General features: G+C 50.7%; 8 protein-coding genes across 8 annotated transcripts; 4 read left to right on the top strand and 4 right to left on the bottom strand.

The window, feature by feature from the left end:
• Nucleotides 1-574: 574 nt before the first annotated feature.
• EDD37DRAFT_659426 (dipeptidyl aminopeptidase) lies at nt 575-1855 on the top strand (the record flags this gene model as incomplete). Its single annotated transcript, XM_062819038.1, has 3 exons — nt 575-829; nt 909-974; nt 1040-1855. The coding sequence occupies 3 exons, from the start codon at nt 575-577 to the stop codon at nt 1853-1855; spliced, it is 1137 nt and encodes a 378-aa protein (XP_062666785.1).
• Nucleotides 1856-2075: 220 nt separating this feature from the next.
• EDD37DRAFT_653213 (uncharacterized protein) lies at nt 2076-4040 on the bottom strand (the record flags this gene model as incomplete). Its single annotated transcript, XM_062818536.1, has 4 exons — nt 2076-2313; nt 2363-3745; nt 3801-3934; nt 3993-4040. The coding sequence occupies 4 exons, from the start codon at nt 4038-4040 to the stop codon at nt 2076-2078; spliced, it is 1803 nt and encodes a 600-aa protein (XP_062666786.1).
• A 509-nt stretch (nt 4041-4549) lies between these two features.
• EDD37DRAFT_659427 (major facilitator superfamily domain-containing protein) lies at nt 4550-6312 on the bottom strand (the record flags this gene model as incomplete). Its single annotated transcript, XM_062819039.1, has 3 exons — nt 4550-4962; nt 5018-6074; nt 6130-6312. 3 exons carry the CDS (start codon nt 6310-6312, stop codon nt 4550-4552), a joined length of 1653 nt encoding a protein of 550 aa, XP_062666787.1.
• A 566-nt stretch (nt 6313-6878) lies between these two features.
• EDD37DRAFT_137016 (DNA primase small subunit) lies at nt 6879-8722 on the bottom strand. The gene has a single exon (XM_062809507.1). It carries the CDS (start codon nt 8525-8527, stop codon nt 6932-6934), a length of 1596 nt encoding a protein of 531 aa, XP_062666788.1. The 5' UTR covers nt 8528-8722; the 3' UTR covers nt 6879-6931.
• Nucleotides 8723-8914: 192 nt separating this feature from the next.
• Nucleotides 8915-10313, bottom strand: EDD37DRAFT_653216 (uncharacterized protein; the record flags this gene model as incomplete). The annotated part of the gene is made up of 2 exons (XM_062818537.1): nt 8915-10248; nt 10298-10313. The coding sequence occupies 2 exons, from the start codon at nt 10311-10313 to the stop codon at nt 8915-8917; spliced, it is 1350 nt and encodes a 449-aa protein (XP_062666789.1).
• Nucleotides 10314-12912: 2599 nt separating this feature from the next.
• EDD37DRAFT_136970 (chitin synthase 3) lies at nt 12913-16175 on the top strand. Its single transcript, XM_062809505.1, has 2 exons — nt 12913-13149; nt 13201-16175. The coding sequence occupies exons 1-2, from the start codon at nt 13099-13101 to the stop codon at nt 15817-15819; spliced, it is 2670 nt and encodes an 889-aa protein (XP_062666790.1). The 5' UTR covers nt 12913-13098; the 3' UTR covers nt 15820-16175.
• A 1-nt stretch (nt 16176) lies between these two features.
• On the top strand, nt 16177-17260 carry EDD37DRAFT_136927 (ubiquitin-conjugating enzyme/RWD-like protein). The gene is made up of 4 exons (XM_062809504.1): nt 16177-16556; nt 16606-16693; nt 16746-17035; nt 17084-17260. Exons 1-4 carry the CDS (start codon nt 16536-16538, stop codon nt 17234-17236), a joined length of 552 nt encoding a protein of 183 aa, XP_062666791.1. The 5' UTR covers nt 16177-16535; the 3' UTR covers nt 17237-17260.
• A 361-nt stretch (nt 17261-17621) lies between these two features.
• EDD37DRAFT_136885 (mitochondrial ketol-acid reductoisomerase) lies at nt 17622-19444 on the top strand. Its single transcript, XM_062809503.1, has 5 exons — nt 17622-17969; nt 18023-18054; nt 18108-18386; nt 18434-19101; nt 19156-19444. Exons 1-5 carry the CDS (start codon nt 17759-17761, stop codon nt 19178-19180), a joined length of 1215 nt encoding a protein of 404 aa, XP_062666792.1. The 5' UTR covers nt 17622-17758; the 3' UTR covers nt 19181-19444.

Consider the following 19444-nt stretch of genomic DNA (forward strand, 5'->3'; position numbering starts at 1 on the left):
CTCATATATATATGATGGACCTTACTGAGGAGTCGTTGCATACAACGCTTTTGGGAAGAGTTGCCCGTCAATCAGTCGTCATCTTGTATTGCCTCACCTCGACTCAGCAGCGCAGCTGCGCAGTGTCCAACGGGGGCGGTGTGTATGGTGTTGAGTGAGCCTGCATGCATGTATGAGAAAGCAAGAGATATGTTCAATGATACCCATTTGAAGTAAACTTAAGGTATCGCGTTAGGCATAACGGGCACGCCCCGCATAGAATCACTTTAGGTATCGCTTTTGAGGCGTTCACAGTAAATTGCCAGTGTTGGTTGGTGTGGTCCCGAGAAGAAGGACCGTTCTAGTCCGTGCTTGAATCCCCTGGCCGGGCAGATTGGCATTCTTTCTTATGCTTACTGTATGCACGGATATTGGCGTTTACTAAATGAGATTTGTGAATCCTCGCTCCAATGATGCGAGATAGGACGGTCAAACAGTAACCTCGGAAAACGACAGTAATACTTTACATTGGAGCGATAACAAAAAATCACAAGGTCACGGCCAGCAACGACGACGTCGTGTTACTGAAACTATAATGGCCGACAGTGACGTCCACCAAAGGGTGCAAAGGCTTCTAGCCGAATATCCCCTCATAGATGGGCACAATGACCTGCCGATACAACTACGAATACACTTTCACAACAAGATCTATGATCCCAAATGTACTTTTCGGGATGGGCTTTTCACCGAGACAGATCTCGTCAAACTCAAGAAAGGACAAGTCGGAGGGCAGTTTTGGAGTGTTTATGTTGAATGTGGTGCGCCCAATGAAGATTGGAATGATGATCAGGTGAGTTCAAGACATGTGTGCTCACGCAGGAGTTTTTCGCAAAAACGCATACCACGATTCTCACGGGCATGCATGACAGAGTGCCGTTCGCGATACCTTGGAACAGATCGATGTCATCAAACGACTCATCGACGACCATGAGCAGGTAAGCTATGCGGCTAAAGCTATCTCTGTCCTTGACGGCCAGTCATGCTGATGCTCGCCTACTAGCTGGAGTTGTGTACCGAACCAGACGCCGTGCTCACAGCCTTTGGGAACGGCCGTATAGCCTCCATGATTGGAGCTGAGGGCCTGCATCAGGTCGGGCATTCGATAGCCAACATCCGCATGCTCTTCGAACTCGGTGTCAGATACATCACCGTCACTCACAACGCCAACAACGCATTCGCCACCTGCGCAACCCATGTCACTGCCGGCGGTGATGACGCTGGTCTAACCGAGTTCGGAGTCGCAGGCATCAAGGAGATGAACAGACTAGGCATGCTAGTCGACCTGAGTCATGTATCTGTAAAGACCATGGAAGACACTCTCGCCGTGACCCGAGCACCAGTCATCTTCAGCCATTCCGGCGCACGAGGTCTGAGCGACCATGCCAGGAATGTCCCGGACCACGTCCTTCGCCGCGTTCGCAAGAACAGAGGAGTTGTCATGGTTCCGTTTGTCACTGTTTTCTTGAAGGTGACAGACCCGGACTCTGCCTCGGTCGAAGACATTGTCGACCACATTTATCATATTGTTGGTATCGCGGGCTGGGATCATGTGGGGATCGGGAGCGACTTTGATGGTTATGCGCCTCTACCAAAGGGTATGCAGGACACATCTTGCTATCCGAGTCTGATTGTAGCTGTCTGCGCCAGAGGAGCCACGGATGAACAAGTGAAGAAGCTGATGGGAGGAAATGTCCTCCGTGTATGGCATGAAGTCGTGGACATTTCTCAGAAAATCAAAAAGACCGGAGAGAAGCCAAGCGAAGTCACGGCGCCTGGTCGAAACTGGGGTCTATCCGACGCCAATCTTTCTGGCTGACGGAGAAAAGGTATAGGTGGGATTTTAGATTTGTTATACCCATGGATCTCGCCAGACCCTCTGACGTCGTTCTCATCACTATTTAGAGGTTGGCAGTGACAGTGATCTCCCGACAAGAGCTCGCGCCCTTTGTCGGCCATTCCAAAACAATACAAACAGCCCGGTCCTCCGGCGCGATGTTCCGGCGTGAAGGATTGATATTCGAAGAAGTGGTTTGGCCTCACCTTTTGAAGGCGTTATATTGCTGCACCACCAGATCTGTTCTCAGATAGAGGTCAGCGCAAAGGTGCTGAATGTTTGTGAGCTCCGGATCCTTCCTGAAATCGATCAACTGGTACAAAGTGTGGAGAACGGGTTTTGCGACACCAAGATCAGCTCCAGCGTCGACTGTTCCGGGACTCTGCGTGATGTGTGCTAGTAGGACCACCAGAGAGGAGACAACCGACTCGAGGGTCAACCTGATTGAGTAAGCTGGACGTTTGTGGAAAGAAACATCGGAAAGCTTACCAATTGCACGGGACACTATCGCCTGGTAACAAATTCAAAATACCAATGAACCGCCGTGCTTCATCATATGACTCTGCCATCACTCCTTTTGACATGGCTGCCATCAGCCCATCTGCGGCGAAAAGGTTGCTCGTTGGTCGCGCTCCGAGTGAGGGATACGCTCGTGCTGCGTATGCGGTTACCAAGTATGCTGACTCAAGCACGATGATATGGAAAAGGTCAGAACGGTGCAAGAGATGTTGGAATCTGTCGATGCTTAGATCAAACAGTGGATTTCCTCTCCACTGGTCCAGTCCGACGGCCAATGACTGCAATACTACGTTGCGGGAATGTTCTGACTCGAATTTGCGAGGTTCCAAGGTGCACTCCATAAGTTGAGCCTGTATCAGAGCCAGCTGTGCGCGCAGCCGGAAAACGTTGATCTTGAAGTCTCCTTCCGCAGCACGGATCTCACCCTGGCCATCGTCCGCTTCCTCGGCGGGCAACTCGACATTGAGGAATCTTGGGCTAAGAGTCGGCAGACGTCCAGCTCGTAGACTGATATCTGCGTCCATAGAATAGGCAATCCAAAAAACCCTCTGCAGCTGCAGTTCATTGACTGCACGGACCGCGCCTTCGGCAGGAAGTTCATTGACATGGAGGTCCTGCAGCATGCGTAACGTCATTGAAACGAACATGGCTGCAGGTTGAGGATTAGATGAGGTCGAAAGGAGGATGGCCATCCCAAGATAACATTGCGCCATGAGCAGGGTGGGCTTCATGAGCAGAAACGCCGGAATCGCCTCCATGGCTTCTTCGAGGTATGTCTGCACGTTTTCAGTATCCTGGGCGACGCCTAGAGGACTCATTGCGCGCAGTCGATGGGCTATGGCAAGGACGATTTTCACAACAACCCAGGATATGACCAGTCCGTCGGCGCGGCCGTTGTAGCAGTCTAGGAACACCGTGCTGATGGACTCGGAATTGAAGAGAGGGACAGCAGTGTTGAAGTCCACAAGGAATTCCTGCAGTAAGAACAAGCCTCCTTGTGCAGGAGGCATGGAGCACTTCCTGGCACCCTTCATTCTGACTTGTGGACGTAAATCGATGTCTGTCGCATCCAAGATCGATGGCATCCGAAATGACTGATTTTCATCATTATTCCAGTATTGGGGGATGTCATGAGATTGCGAGCTTGTGGTTGCGAATGTGCCGTCGGCAGGAACCGAGTCCGCGTCCCATGAGGTCGAGTTCGTTGCTTCGAGTGACGATGGGTCGGCTGATGTCACGATGTCGGATTGTTCTTGGCCTTGAGTAGGCGACGTGGACTTTGGTCCCGCAACCGAGCTCTTTATGAGGTCTTCCAAGCTGCGTAGTCGTGTCTCAAGTGTGTCCATATGCTTCCTGCTGAGCTTAGCATGTAGCCCGCCGGAAGAAGGCATGCGTCGTAGAGACTCACCTCTTCCGCTTCTCTCGCGGCTTGGTAACGTGCGTGATACGACATGGCGAGTCTGTCTTCTCACAGGCCGTGCATCGATCTGTCTCAGGATTGATGTCACATTTTCGCTTCTTTCTTCGGCAGTTGTCGCACGCCTGAACAGAGATGAGACAGTCGATCTGATGGGTTCGGGCGGGGGTTCGCAAGGCTTACCTGGACCGTGTTCGTGGCTTTGCGAGATTGGTCTGGGATAGCGGACATGGCGCGAATATTCCTTGCAGTACCGGATTGTGCTCGGACTCGTGTGACCACCAAGATATAGACGTGGTAGGGAAGCTCAGGCAAGGTGGGTAATCCTGCTGGTCCAACGGAATAGACACGGCTTACTCTGGCTCATGAAAGTGCCAGTTGAAGTTCTGTATTCAATGAAAATAAAAAACAACAACGTGGTCAGTATAATGAAGACAACTTAGACAAGGGGTATTGTATAGCTTAATAAGAACTCGCTTAGATCAAAGCTAAGATAACAAGATGATTCTCTTCTCCACAAGTAGTAGGAAAGCCTTGTGTACAATATGTAGTGAGTCTTTTTCGTTGATGATTAAGCTGATAGATGACAAATCAACAGTTGGACGACCTGGTGGACGATGCGACGATCAAATTAGGGCTACTCATTTACCGTCGGGATCGACGATTTTCGGCAGTGATGTGATGCTTTCACGGTTACATAAGGATGTTTCTTGTAGATAGTTACATCTTGCTGGTTCAATTCAATGCACGTTGGCCACGCCCATCTTATTGATGAGATCGTGTCTCCTCCACCAGCCTCGATTGAGTTTCCCAAACATGTACATAGGTATGCTGAGGGCATAAATACCCACAACGATGCCGCCCTGCACATCGAAGTACCTAGCTGGTCCAACGACGGCGAGGTAGTTGTTGACCCAGTAAGAAAGCGAGAAGAAGAAAAAGTTCTTGAACACCATGGCGATGACGAGCATCTCAGTACTCTCCTCTCGGAAAGCATCCACAACGTACGAGTTCATGACTGCGCCAGCCGTGTTCACACTGAAGCCGTATATCCCGTGGAGGGCGCTGGCGACATAGTACCCTTTGCCATCCTCGATCATATGTCCATACAGGAACAGACCGATCGTTCCTGTGATCAGGGCCAGAATCATCGCTATCGAAATATGGGTTAGCAATCGTGTCGAACTGGAAGGACGAGTCAAGCTTACGATAGAGCCGAAACTCTGGCTCATATACACCTCGATTCCGCTTGGCAATGAACCTTGCGAGAGGGTCTGAAGCGAAGCTCATGAATAAAACACCCAGAAGTCCACCGATGAAAGGTCCGACGTATAGGTAACCCACCCCAGCTGTGGAAAGGTTGTATGGTGGTACACCAAAGATCTGCGCAAGTACAAATGACGTGGCCACCCACCAGCCGGACGAGATGCCCTGGGTCAAGCAACCCCAAATTGCAGCTGGATTAGCCAGACAGACAAACGGAGCAATGACCAGTTTTAGCGGATGTTGCTGACTGAATCTTCCGTTGTAAATCGACAAGCGCTGCCCGAATGTCTTAGGAGCAGGTGTCGACGCCGCCTGTCTTTCGTCGTGCGCAGCGCTTCTGGCATGTTCACTCTCAGTCACCTCGACGTGTTTGAGCTCCTCGAGTCTCTCAGTCGAGGCTACATCGGTGTTGTAGATCTCTGGCCGGTGATAGCTAGTTTCCGGAACGAAGAAGAACGCCATGACCAACTGTGCGATCAGAAATGGTTGGGCAATATGAAAGAGGTACTTCCAACCGAGATTGTCGAAGATCACGCCTGCGATGATGGGTGACAATACGCCGAAAGTGTTGGTGACCAGCTGGAAAATCGTGACTCGAGCGCCTCGTTGATGCACAAAATACATGTCTCCCATCAGTGCCACGATGAGGGACTCGTATGCCGCGACGGAAAGGCCCTGAAGAAGGCGTCCGGCAAGGAGTGTCTTGTATGAGTTCGCACATTCGCACACAATGGTACCAAGAATTCCCAGCAGAGACGCGAGGAGAAACTGTGGTCGTTTTCCCCATAGACGAGACATGGCTGAGACGAAAGGTCCGAAGGCTCCGACACAAAGTAGGCAATTGCCCGTGAGCTGCGCAATGGCTGTGATGCTCGTGTTCAGCTCGATGCTGAGCGCATAGGTGGCAGGTGACAACATTGGAACCAGAACGGCCGTGAAGCAAAGTGAGCCCAGTGCCACACTGAATAGGCACAGATCTTTCCTCCATAGCGGCCAATTCTGAGAACGTCAGTTCCATTCATGGACTTGTCTACAAGGCCAAGGCTTTTCTTACCAGCGGATCATTAGGATCCTCTGTTGGCTGTGGGACAAGGACAATGTGTGCATGTCGTCCTGTACCGTGCTTGAGCCCAACAGCTGCTTGTCCAGCTATACCTGCCGTTGCGTCGTCATGAAGGATGGCGGTGCCAGGCGTGTGTTCATAGCTCTTCTCGTGGAGGATACCAAATGTGCTCATTTTTCAGTCTCAGCAAGCAGCAGCACCAATGCACGGAGGACAACTTGAAACAATCTGGAACTTTGGACGGCCGACATTGTATTCATAGTGGCATCCGGAGTAGGATGAAAGCATCTACTCCACAACCCCAAAGCTTCGGCAAAGCGGTTCTCCGGCATCGTAATCCCAATGCAACAACAAGCGTTCGTCGAATCGTTCCTCTCCTTCAAGACATGGAAGAAGGTTACGAATGTGTGGAATCCGGCTCACTGGAGCCGTAACCTTCTCGAATTCGTGGGGTAAAGGTTCAATGAGGCTCTTACCCCATCAGCGCGTCGATCTGTCTTCATTGCTTCAGAGCCGCGTTTCTATGGATCTTCGTGCTGATGGACTTCGTCTCCGCGAGCTCATGAGACTCCTCGACCGCTGTCCGAGGCATTCCGGGTGTCTTAACCAGACCTTCACAATAGAGTATTCTCAATCGCATGGACGAAGCTTGGGATTCGATGACATGGACGCGACCGGTAATAATTGACACTGCTTCCATTGAAATCCAATTGCACTTCCAACCCACTGAGTCCATATCGGCATGTCCATCAACGCCTTATCGTACGCTTACCAGAAACAGTCATTGACCTCCTCAGAACTCCATGCCGTCCGTCCCAGTAACACCATCATCGTCTCTTTCTCGCTTGACACGAACCATTTCACTCTTGAGTAAGGACTTCACAAAACCGTCAAACAACTCCACGTAAGGCTTGAGACTGGTCTTTTCCCAGTCATTCAATTTCCTCATCGTGAGCCCATCTTCGACAAACCCATTGGCTTGGTTCTCGCCGTCGTCCGCGCCGTTCCCAAATTGGTCAACCTCCCGGAGCAGCTCATTGACTTTGGGCACGGTCAACGGATCGAAGGCCTCTGCGAGCTTCATGTCACCAGCCGCCGTGATGGGCACACAAACTCGTCCTGTGCCGGGATGCACCACAAAGGGACTCTTGAGCAAGTGAATCCTCTTCTTGCCGACTTCGACATCGAGACGTGGGTAGGTGTACTCGAGCAGGATGTCCTGCTTAGCCTCCAATAGAGCCTTTGTGTTGAGAGTTTTACTGACACCCGTTTCCGCAAGCGCATCAATGTCCGCCCATTTCCGCGTGCTGGGCCGATCGGGACTGCTCGCCCATTTCTTCGCGAGCGCCTCGTTGAGTGATCTGTCTGGCAGCAGCTGCAGTAACCGATCCTGACCAGCCTGTGAGAGAAACGGTTCTTGATCGACCAGGACCTGTTGAAAATATGGTCTCAAGATATCAAGACTGCGTACAATGTGAGGATGCAGTGGGCGCTTGAGATTGACTCTCTTGCCACCTTGTGCGCCACCCTTGAGTACCTCGAAGTAGCCTGTGATGGCTTTCCGCTTGTCATCGTCCAATTCTCGTGCATCCTTGTCGCTGATCCACGCGTGCACACCACGACGGCCGGAGTATATCCATATGATGTGGTCGAATCCGAAGTCATCCCTGAGTGCAACGTCCACAACTTTGATCGCCATGGTCGCAAAACCCCAGCATTTGGAGCATATGTTGGCCTTTGAGCAGCACGTTCGAATGTCGTCGTAGTCGGTCAAATCTATATCGAAGACTATCTCCTTGCTGAGGGGGCGGAACATCGAGCTCTTTTTCAAAGTCTTCCTGTCTCGGGGATTGGTTGTGTAGACGGGTCCAATCTCGAATCGCGACGGATTGTGCCGTAGAATATCTTTCCGCAGGGTGTCTGCTGTCGGGTAGGACTGATATCGGAGGTAGGCATCGTTGGGAAGAGTCAGGGCGAACTCGCGATTGGCAAAGTCCGGACCTGGTTTGGGCGAGTGATTGAGCCACTGGAAGAGGGTGCGGAAGGGAAAGAGGCGGGAGTAAAACTGGAGCATCAAATTGGGATCTGAATATGATTCCTGCTGCGCTGAAGAGGCAGGTTCAATGGATGAAGACATTGCCGGCTGTGGCGGTGATGAAGGTAGATTGGCGGCGCTGGAGGCTTCCAGCTCTTCATCCAGGGCGTCTGCATCGTCGTCGTCGAAGAGATCTTCGAGGGCTACGCCGTTCTGATTCGTAGTGCTATTTCCTGCGTCTAGAGATTCGTCTGCATTTGATAATGGTGGTGCATCAGGTAGGTCAACATCTTCGCCTCGTGCTGGTGAAGACGGTTCGCGAGGCGACGATGAGTCGGCCATCTTGATACCCATACTGGTAGGGTTTGTAACCTTTGAAATGCTGGCTGCGTGAAGTCTATGGAGGAAGGGCTGTTGGTGGTAAATGCAGTCGAGATGACTTTCGACGCGTGCACGAGGGAGGACGCGTGCCAGCCGACCAATTAAATGACCACTATTTAAGTGGTGGGTTTTGAGTCGAGACTCGATACGGCTCCAAAACACAGGTGACAAGCAATATTAACATGAAGACGTCAGAATAGATATTCCGTAAGATGCTTTTGATTTGCAATATTTGCTCAATTGGCCACCGCTAAAAAATTGGTATCTAGTTCATCTCAACTCCAAACAATTCAGAAATCATCAAATAGCCTCCCGGCCATGATGGCGGATATCAAGTCCAGAAAAGTATTGTACAGTACATCAAGATAGATTTTCCTTCACTTCGTTGGCATCGGAGAACGGGCCTGAATCGAACCTCAACAACTCTGGCTTTGTAGTTTGACTCATCACGCCCACATGCTGCGGATCTCTGGCGCGATTGATGGCATCCTCGATTGTAGTTTTGAGTGATGCACTATTATTGTGCCTGTGAGTTGGACCACCAGGTGCCGTATTCATTGCGTCTGGAGGCAAGATTGCGCTCACTGATGAAGACCTTGCTGAGTGATTCTCCGCAAATGCAGGCATGGGTATTGTGATCGGGGAAATGGGTGATTGCTCAACATTGCTCGTAGGGGTACTGAGATTGGAAGAGGAAAACACGACTTCTTTCTCATCGTCGTACACACGGATGGTGGTCTTCTCGGAGGGTGAGCCACTGCTCTGCCGGGCGGCCTGTTTCGCCAGATTACCGAGAGTAGGTACTCGGGTCCCAGAATTGGTCTTCTTCACCTCGATAGGTCGCGCAGTGACGTTTCTGGCGACAATCGAACTGCCCGAGCTGCCCATCTTGGACAGTTGGGGGATGTTTGGAGTTCTCGCACTTGGCGTCCCAGATGATCCCGGAGTACTCGACCCTGACTTGACGCTAACAACATTGGCCTGACCTCGGAAAGCTTGCTGCGCGGGTATAGGTGGCACGATGGCGTCACTTCGGTAGATGGTTGTAGCCACACTCTCACGAGCCAGACTCGGCGCGACACTAAACCTGGTATTGATAGAAGAGGCATCGGACCAAGTGGAATCCCTGAGATCTCCCGGCATGAAGAAATGCTGCTCCAGCTGTGGTGTTGATGCCGCAGAGTTGCCAGCCATGCCGCCAGGTATGGAGGGTACAGGTGGCACAAGCATAGCAGGAGATTCCGGCGGCGATCGGACTGTTACCCCGGGAATATATGCGATCTGAATAACATTGGATGCTCGTGTGAGAACAGTTGAAGCGATAGAATGTGCAGATCTGGTTGATCGTCGATCATTTCGGGCAAGGGTCGACTGATCTCTCTTCTCGGGCGGATCCCAGAGTTCGATGCGTCTCTTCTTTCGACCTCGATATCGGTAGACCAGGTACGAGAGGGCTGCAATAACCAAAAGACCTCCTATCACACCTCCCACAATGCCACCAATTGGGGTTGACTTCTTTGGTGTGGATTGACCAGGAAGCGAACCAGTCTTTACACAAGTTGTTGACGCGCATGCATCACATGACTGAGCTTTCAAGGTGCAGGTTTCATCTGAGGCACATGAAGGGCAGCTGGGAGTATCGGGAGGGCACTGTACACAGCGGCGAAAGAGAGTGTGTGGTTCTGATGGCAAATCTAGCCGCGAATTAGCATGCATCAGCGGCACAAGAGGTACGTAGCGTACAGTCTCTCGACGCCATAGTGGCGTCGTAATAAGGGCTTTCAAGATCGCCCTTAACAAATTCGACGTTGACGACTGGGAGGGCGAAGCTTAACGACAAGTGCAGAGTTTTGATCGGGATGAAATTCCCTCTGTTGTCGAGAAGATGTTCTCCCGGCTCTTCACCAAATTCCCAAGGAAAACCCCGATCCTTTGTTCCCTCTGCAATAAATTGCCAACAGCGGGTGGTTTCGAAACGAGTGTGAATGGACTATGTCCCCGACAAGCGATTGAATCCAATCGACCACGCAAGAGGTATGCAAGAGTAGTTGAGATTGGTGGACAGTGTCGTAACGATCGTCGCGGAATGTAGGAGAAGGAATGCGGGATCGGACGGGGAATTCTGCAGCGACTCGGTAGCGTTGCAACGAGATAGGAATTCCTTAAACGGTTGAATATAGCGATGTTAAAGATTGAATAGCAGTTGGTGAGTCGAGTTGAAAAGAATTGAAGTGAGGATGCTCGAGGAGGAAGGAATTGAGGAAGATCGCAGGTTGTGAAAGAGCGGGCAGAAGGTTTAGTTCTGGTTCTCGGCCTCCAGAGAAATCGGGATGGAGGTGGATTAAACGTGCTATGCCCAGCTTTGTTGAGGGGGACGCCCACTGATGCCACGAGTGGAAGCTTTTAGGCTTTGTGGGAGATGAAGGGGCGTCGGACATTGACATCGAAGCACTCCTGTTGGTGGACGCGTGGCAGGGCAAACCGAACCATGACCCGTCAAGGAAAAGTCTAGGGCTACTAGGCCTCCCTTCAAACAAAAGGAGAACTCCACGATGTCTCTCTCTCAATCACCACCATGTTGATGAGGGTAAACCTATCACACACGTTGATGCTATCCTGCTTGTACGATTGATGATAAATGTCCTTCAGATACGATGGCCATTCCTCGACCGATGCGAGGGATAATGCATCCGTTATCAATCAATGAGCGCTCAGAACAAAACGAGCTGGACTTTTGACAGATCAACATCATCATCTGCGAGATTAGTGTTTGCCATATTGACAGAAAGTCGCGTGAGAGGTGCATGCTGAATACTGGTCAACATGCAATCAGGGAATATATATGAGTTGATGTGTCCGCGAGTAACTTCTATCACCTCCTTCACAGGGATGCTTCTCGTGGAAACAGTGTCATCCATCCTTCAACGGACCGATGACATATTGATCAGACTTGTGGATGGCGCAAGCTGAGCGAACTGCTGTATACGCTTCCATGGTCAATGGATTGCGAGCCCATCACATCTCACTTGCAGGTTTTGAAGGGATCCGAATGATATTCTTCTTTATATGTTACACGTCCTCGTATCTGCAGCCTCAACATCTTCAGCTGAAGCCTCGCGCTCGACCATCATTTCAACAGGTGAACGATGAAGCACTCAGCATGGCATCTGCTGTGCCAATGTTTTACTCTACACATCATATCTGACTTGCAGGTGCGAAGTACTAAACCAATACATTTCATCACCGACTTGGAGGTTTCGGATTACTTGGAGTAGAAGATCCGTGGTTTGCCCTGATCTTCGGCATCTGCAATGGCGCGGGCGGAAATGTCCTGCACCGCCGAATGCCAGGTCTAAAAATGGAAGAGGCTGACTGTGTCGCTTAATCTGTGGCGCCATAGGTACTGGGGCTCACGGAATGCTCGTCTCAGAGTACTGCTCAAAAGACATATTACATTTTTGTCTTTGTGATTACGTGGATGCCATCTAGCTGAAGCCTCGACGGTATATGTCTGCGTATCTGGTAGAAAATGTTGCTGAAAGCAGCATAATCGTTCACTGCTTATACCAGCCATACACCAATGATGGGTAGCGAACCAAAAACTGCGGGGAGAAATTTGGCTTTCCACAGACATGAAACGCGACGCCCAGTCAGACCCTGTAGACGCCACTTTCGTCTAGTAGGACCCGTTGAGGCTACAAAATAATAATGGAGAGTTTCATGCCCCTGTGAAACCAGTACTTTTAGGTAGGTTCTAGCGGCCATCTTCCGTGGTTGCGTGTAAAGCACTATAAGATATCATGAGTGATAACGTAGCACATACTCAACTTGGAGCTGGAATGCTTGAAGTGGTATGTAGTAGCCATGGCCAGCATACTTGCTGATGAAAACAGCGCCTTGTTCGATAGCCGGTTGCGGAGTGGCTGAAGCCGACTCGGGTGCCGCGCAAAGGTCCAAAACCCAGCGTCAACACCAATCGCATCGATGCACAGCCTACGTCTCTTCGTCTTGACCGAAGCGTACCATCTTACAGCCTGATGATTGGCGTAACTTCTTGCTGTGGTCAGCGCGAATATAGTCTGTAAAACCAGATGTCCATCCTCAGGTCGAACATCCATTTCAGGGGGACAAGTTATCTCTTGTTCGAGTTGTAAAAACAGCCTGGCCTGCATCACGACCGCAACCAGTGGCAGGGATCAAAAAGAAAGACTTGAAACATCTGTATCCCTCCCTCCTCTTCCCTGTCTGGTTGACGTTACTCTCCTTCTAGAACTTGTCTGCTTAAGGCCTCTTCTTTGTTTGCTGCCAGTCCTTTCTTTCACTCCACCACCGCATCCGTCTCACCAGGCTTCCTACTGACCTAGCCCTTCACTCACACCAGGCCCGAATCTGGGCATCCTCATTTCAAACCAGATATCTAGTCCCGGTGGCTTCATCTCGGATTTCGCTCACTCCACTAGTTGATATTACGAGAAAGCTTTGAGGATCACTTCTACCTACCACCGCAAGCCAGGCTTGGAATCGGGAGTGGCCTACGGACCACCATGGACCACCAATATCCAGGTCACCAGCTCGGCGACGTTCCTCCGGGCAATGTAAGTGGAAGGACCTATTGCGGCGCCAGGCAATTCTAACACTTCATACAGACTTACAGACCAGCCGGTTACATCTCAGACGACGAAGCCGAACACTCTCTACTACACCAGAACTCCGCATATCAAGCACCCTACGACGATCCTCAACCTCGATCCCGGCCACTGACGCCAGGACAAGAGTCTGTGTACACACTGAACGAGTCATATGTCGGAGGAGATCCTGCAAGAGTGCCAGTCACCGGCTACAATCCGCAGCATACGCAACCGTATGGTCAACAAGGGGGCTACGGTAATGATTCGCAGGCACGCTTTCCTACACCAGGCCTCCCCAATCCGAGCGACCCTACAAACACTCCGGAAGCATGGGGAGAACGGCAGGCACCTGGCTATGGTACCATCAAGCGCTATGCAACCAGAAAAGTCAAGCTTGTACAAGGCAGTGTCCTGAGCATCGATTACCCCGTCCCAAGCGCCATTCAGAATGCCATTCAGTCCAAATACCGCAGTGACCTAGAAGGAGGAAGTGAAGAGTTCACACATATGCGCTATACGGCAGCTACCTGTGACCCAGACGACTTCACCCTGAAGAACGGATACAACTTACGACCCGCCATGTACAATCGTCACACCGAATTGCTCATTGCAATTACCTATTACAACGAGGACAAGGTTCTGACCGCTCGCACGCTGCACGGTGTCATGCAAAATATCCGCGATATTGTCAACCTCAAGAAGTCCGAGTTCTGGAACAAGGGTGGTCCTGCGTGGCAGAAGATCGTGGTGTGTCTAGTATTCGACGGAATCGATCCATGCGACAAGAACACGTTGGATGTCTTGGCCACCGTTGGTATCTATCAGGACGGAGTCATGAAGAAGGACGTGGATGGCAAGGATACCGTGGTTCACATCTTCGAATACACTACGCAGCTCTCCGTCACTGCCAGCCAGCAACTGATCAGACCTAATGACAACGACGCGACGTCTCTACCCCCTGTCCAGATGATATTCTGCCTAAAACAGAAAAACAGCAAGAAAATCAACAGTCACAGATGGCTCTTCAACGCCTTTGGCCGTATTTTGAATCCTGAAGTTTGCATTCTCCTTGATGCAGGAACAAAACCAGGCCCGAAATCCCTCATGGCACTTTGGGAGGCCTTCTACAATGACAAAGACCTCGGCGGTGCTTGTGGTGAAATCCATGCCATGTTGGGCCGTGGTGGTATCTTCGGCAGAAAACTGCTCAACCCCATTGTCGCCGCTCAAAACTTCGAGTACAAGATCAGCAACATCCTGGACAAACCTTTGGAAGCATCTTTCGGCTATGTGAGCGTGCTACCCGGTGCATTCTCTGCATACCGATTCCGTGCGATCATGGGCCGCCCTCTTGAGCAATACTTCCATGGTGATCACACTCTTTCCGCAAGACTGGGCAAGAAGGGTATCGAAGGTATGAACATCTTCAAGAAGAACATGTTTTTGGCCGAAGATCGCATCTTGTGTTTTGAATTGGTCGCAAAGGCTGGTTCGAAATGGCATCTGTCCTATGTCAAGGCTTCCAGAGCCGAGACGGATGTGCCTGAAGGTGCTCCAGAATTCATCGGTCAGCGACGACGTTGGCTCAATGGTTCCTTTGCTGCCACCATTTATTCACTCATGCACTTCTCGCGCATGTATAAGTCCGGCCACAACATCATCCGGATGTTCTTTTTCCACATTCAAATGATCTACAACATTGTCTCGGTCACACTATCTTGGTTCTCTCTGGCGTCATTCTGGCTGACTACGAAGATTCTGATGGACTTGGTCGGTCAACCTAGCACGCAAAACAACAATTCGGCATTTCCCTTCGGCGACAAAGCGACTCCTATTGTCAACACTATCCTGCAATACCTGTACCTGGCCTTCCTCTTGTTACAATTCATCCTGGCATTGGGAAATCGGCCCAAAGGTTCGAAGGTTGCGTACATAATCTCGTTCGCCCTGTTCGCTCTTATTCAACTCTATGTCATTGTTCTGTCCATGTACCTGGTTGTTCGAGCATTTACAACCAAGGATGGAACCGACATCGTCACGAATGAAGGCGCGAATGAGTTTGTCAAATCATTCTTTGCCTCGACCGGACCTGGAATTGTGATCATCGCATTGGCCGCCACATTTGGCTTGTACTTTGTGGCATCATTCCTATACCTCGACCCTTGGCATATGTTCACGTCCTTCGGCCAGTACCTGCTGCTCATGCCGTCTTTCATCAACATTCTCATGATCTATGCGTTCAGCAACTGGCATGATGTCTCTTGGGGTACCAAAGGTTCTGACAAGGCTGACGTCCTCCCATCGGCGCAAACCAAGAAAGACGAAAAGGGCAAGACGGCAGTGATTGAAGAAATCGATAGACCACAAGCAGACATCGACAGTCAATTCGAGTCCACCGTCAGACGAGCTCTGGCACCATTCAAGCCTCCTCAGGAGAAAGAAGACAAGACCTTGGAAGACTCTTACAAGAACTTCCGAACTCGGCTTGTCGCAACGTGGATTTTCTCGAACGCTCTGTTAGCAGTCGCCATCACGAGTGACAGCATTGACAAGTTCGGATTCAGTGTAAGTTTGCTCATATGTTCAATGAAAGGTCTGCTGACACGATTGACAGTCTCTTGCCACGACGAGAAGTAATCACTTCTTCCAGGCCTTGTTGTGGACTACTGCGGGCCTCTCTTTGGTTCGATTCATAGGATGTTGCTGGTTCCTTGGAAAGACTGGTCTACTGTGCTGTTTCAACAGAAGATAAGCCGCGACCACATGGCTTGAAAAAAGGTATCAAAGGTTGAGATTTGGGGTATTCCTCAGTGAGCCACACTTCACACCAAGCATGTATCGGCGTCTGCATTGGCTGGCCATGTACTACGGTCATTTCCATAGACAAAATGAGTGAGTAAATTGAGCGTTTTTGAGATAAGAGGTCACTGTCATTCACAGCCTTGCGGCGAAATTGCGGCGAAACAATGATCAACGCCTCCGTTCGGAGGAAGGCTGGACTATCCCGCTGCGTCATACAAGCCAACACAACGTGATAATGATCATCTACACTTTCGTCGCACTCCATTCAAACACTCTACAAGTCTAGACTCTCATCATTGGTGCTAGTCGTCTCGTCATTTTCAGCTTGTTTGTCTGCACTGCCTGTCCTAGCAACTACCCTGTCGCATAAACGGAAGAGGATCAGAAATCAGGCTGCGCTGTCCCACCCTCAGTTCCACCCGCTCTCCTCATTGGAAACCTCTTGTGCGCCTGGAATTGACGCAAGTTGATATCGATCTGCTATTGCGATCTCCTGCCCCTGACCAACCGCTGGCCGTTATCCGCCCGAGTGGCGAAACTTGGTCGTCAAGATGATGAAAATATGGTCTATGGTACGGGACTGTGCCCACGCGACTCACATTTGCTGACAAGACATTATAGAAACAACAACAGCAGAAGGATGAGCAGACACAAGGACCGGCGCAGAAGAAAAAGAAGGTCACGGCAGCTCAGTTACGGGTACAAAAAGGTCGGTCGCCACTATGCCAACCAAGTGTGTGTAATTGCTAATACTGTTCCAGACCTGAGCGAAGTATCTTTAGGATCTACGATGAAGACGACCTTTCCAAATCCAGATGATATCCTCAACTTCCAACTCACAATCGAGCCGGACGAGGGAATGTACAAGGGAGGCAGCTTTGTGTTCAATTTCACCATCAACCAGAACTACCCCCACGATCCGCCCAAAGTCAAATGTACCCAGAAGATATATCATCCCAACATTGACCTAGAGGGAAACGTGTGCTTGAACATTCTCCGAGAAGACTGGAAGCCTGTGCTGAACTTGAACGCGGTGATTGTTGGCATGCAGGTAAGGAAGAATCGCGCGTGATGCCGACCAATACTGAATACCATACAGTTTCTCTTCCTCGAGCCGAACGCATCCGATCCACTGAACAAGGAGGCTGCCGAAGATTTGAGGAACAACAGGGAAGGATTCAGAAGGAATGCAAGGACAGCAATGGGTGGTGGTGCGGTTAGAGGCCAAACCTACGACCGAGTATTGCGATGATTTGCACGAGACCTAAAACTACGCCAGACATGATTGAACGGAACCAGTTATACACGTTTGCGAATACTAAGCATTGCGGTCAAGGTGTTGAGGAGGTTAGAAGCGTCGATACTTGTCGTTTGACAATGACTTGCAAGCAAGCGTTTGCGGATAACAAACAGGCAAAGAAATCGACGTATCCAGCAAGATTCCATCATACGCAGTGGGAACAATATAAAAGTAGAGGAGATCTCGGCTGCACCGTACATCAGCCTTACTCACGGCACATCTAAAGGGTGGCTCTCACCGTCCCATTATTGTGGGTGGCCAGACCTGTATTCGGGGAGTCTAGGAGCACTCCGGCGCATTGGCCGCCATCGGAGCCAAGAAGATGACTCTGTGAACCAATGGAGAGATGGAGACGGAACTGCGCTGCAGCTCATTCACTTCGAGTAGAAGTACTAAAAATTTCCCCAGGCTTTTTGTAAATTCACAAACACCAGCTTTTTGAATCTCCTCTCCTTGTATATACCAATAGACAAGATGGCCTCAAAGACCTTCGCCAGAACCCTGCGCACTGTCTCCAAGCAGAAGATCACCGCTCCTTCGGTGCAAAAGCGCACAATTGTGTCTGCTCTTGCGACCAGACCAGTCCTCGCAGCAACTCAGCGACCTGCGTTCGCAGCTCCAGCTCAGCAACAAACGAGAGGTATCAAGACCATCGACTTTGCCGGCACAAAAGAGACTGTCTACGGTATGTTCAAGCAGAAGGTTATATTTTGGGAACATTGCTGACGTTATACTCAGAAAGAGAGGACTGGCCTCGCGAGAAGCTCCTTGTACGCCCAATGACTACCTAACCTGCTCGACGAGCCTCTGACAATGATTGTAGGACTACTTCAAGAACGATACACTTGCCCTCATCGGCTATGGCTCCCAAGGTCACGGTCAGGGTCTCAACCTCCGAGACAACGGCTTGAACGTGATTATTGGTGTCCGAAAGAACGGTGCTTCATGGAAAGAAGCAGAGCAAGATGGCTGGATCCCCGGCAAGAACTTGTTCGAGGTTGACGACGCCATCTCTCGAGGTACCATCATCATGAACTTGCTCAGTGATGCTGCCCAAAGCGAGACCTGGCCTGCCATCAAGCCTCAATTGACCAAGGGAAAGGTTCGTGGCCTCTAACTCGATTCTGCTTTTGTCACTGACTCAATTAGACTCTGTACTTCTCCCACGGTTTCTCCCCTGTCTTCAAGGACCTCACCAAGGTTGATGTCCCCACGGACATTGACGTTATCCTCGTCGCACCCAAAGGTTCCGGCCGAACTGTCCGATCCCTCTTCCGAGAAGGCCGTGGTATCAACTCTTCCATCGCCGTCTTCCAAGACGTCACTGGTGAGGCTAAAGAGAAGGCCATTGCGCTTGGTGTCGCCGTCGGCAGTGGCTACCTGTACGAGACTACATTCGAGAAGGAGGTGTACTCGGATCTCTACGGTGAGCGAGGATGCTTGATGGGTGGTATTCACGGCATGTTCCTCGCCCAATACGAGGTTCTCCGTGAGCGCGGCCATTCGCCGTCCGAGGCCTTCAACGAGACCGTTGAGGAGGCCACCCAGTCTCTCTACCCATTGATTGGAGCCAACGGTATGGACTGGATGTACGCTGCTTGCTCTACCACTGCTCGTCGGGGTGCCATCGACTGGTCCGTGAGATTCAAGGATACTCTCAAGCCCGTCTTCAACGACCTGTACGACAGCGTCAAGACTGGCAAGGAGACCCAGCGCAGCTTGGACGTCAACGGACGACCTGACTACAGAGAGATCTACGAGAAGGAGATGCAAGAGATCCGCGACTTGGAGATCTGGCGTGCCGGCAAGGCTGTTCGGTAAGTGTTTCTTGATTTTTCCGCGTTACTGAAGTCCAAACTGACATGTTCCAGCTCTCTGCGACCCGAGAACCAGTAAATTGCTGGGCGACTGTGCATTGTGATCTAGTCTGACGGGGCGTCCTGAAAAGTTGAACCTGTACCAAATGGTGGGCTGTCTTTGGTTTGATCGGAAACGGACTCTTTCTTCATACCAGCATTGAATATGAATGATTCCATTTCGCGCACAACTTTGTTCCCACTCTGAATATTTTTGACCCATGCGACCAATTGCCGACTTCGGAGATCTACGGCAAACCGCCGACCCAACTTAGTCAGTGTCTTTGAAGTACATCTCTATGCT

This window comes from Exophiala viscosa (assembly GCF_022695815.1).
Source record: "Exophiala viscosa unplaced genomic scaffold EDD37scaffold_11, whole genome shotgun sequence".
Lineage (NCBI taxonomy): Eukaryota > Fungi > Ascomycota > Eurotiomycetes > Chaetothyriales > Herpotrichiellaceae > Exophiala > Exophiala viscosa.

What these genes read in the sequence shown, in the direction of transcription:
- EDD37DRAFT_136885 (XM_062809503.1), top strand. Translation starts at nt 17,759, where the DNA reads ATGGCCTCAAAGACCTTCGCCAGAACCCTGCGCACTGTCTCCAAGCAG. An exon ending in CACAAAAGAGACTGTCTACG is followed by an intron (nt 17,970 to 18,022) that starts GTATGTTCAAGC and finishes CGTTATACTCAG; the next exon opens with AAAGAGAGGACTGGCCTCGC. An exon ending in CGTGCCGGCAAGGCTGTTCG is followed by an intron (nt 19,102 to 19,155) that starts GTAAGTGTTTCT and finishes GACATGTTCCAG; the next exon opens with CTCTCTGCGACCCGAGAACC.
- EDD37DRAFT_136927 (XM_062809504.1), top strand. Translation starts at nt 16,536, where the DNA reads ATGATGAAAATATGGTCTATG. An exon ending in TGATGAAAATATGGTCTATG is followed by an intron (nt 16,557 to 16,605) that starts GTACGGGACTGT and finishes AAGACATTATAG; the next exon opens with AAACAACAACAGCAGAAGGA. An exon ending in TCAGTTACGGGTACAAAAAG is followed by an intron (nt 16,694 to 16,745) that starts GTCGGTCGCCAC and finishes ATACTGTTCCAG; the next exon opens with ACCTGAGCGAAGTATCTTTA.
- EDD37DRAFT_137016 (XM_062809507.1), bottom strand. Translation starts at nt 8,527, where the DNA reads ATGGGTATCAAGATGGCCGACTCATCGTCGCCTCGCGAACCGTCTTCA.
- EDD37DRAFT_136970 (XM_062809505.1), top strand. Translation starts at nt 13,099, where the DNA reads ATGGACCACCAATATCCAGGTCACCAGCTCGGCGACGTTCCTCCGGGC. An exon ending in GCGACGTTCCTCCGGGCAAT is followed by an intron (nt 13,150 to 13,200) that starts GTAAGTGGAAGG and finishes CACTTCATACAG; the next exon opens with ACTTACAGACCAGCCGGTTA.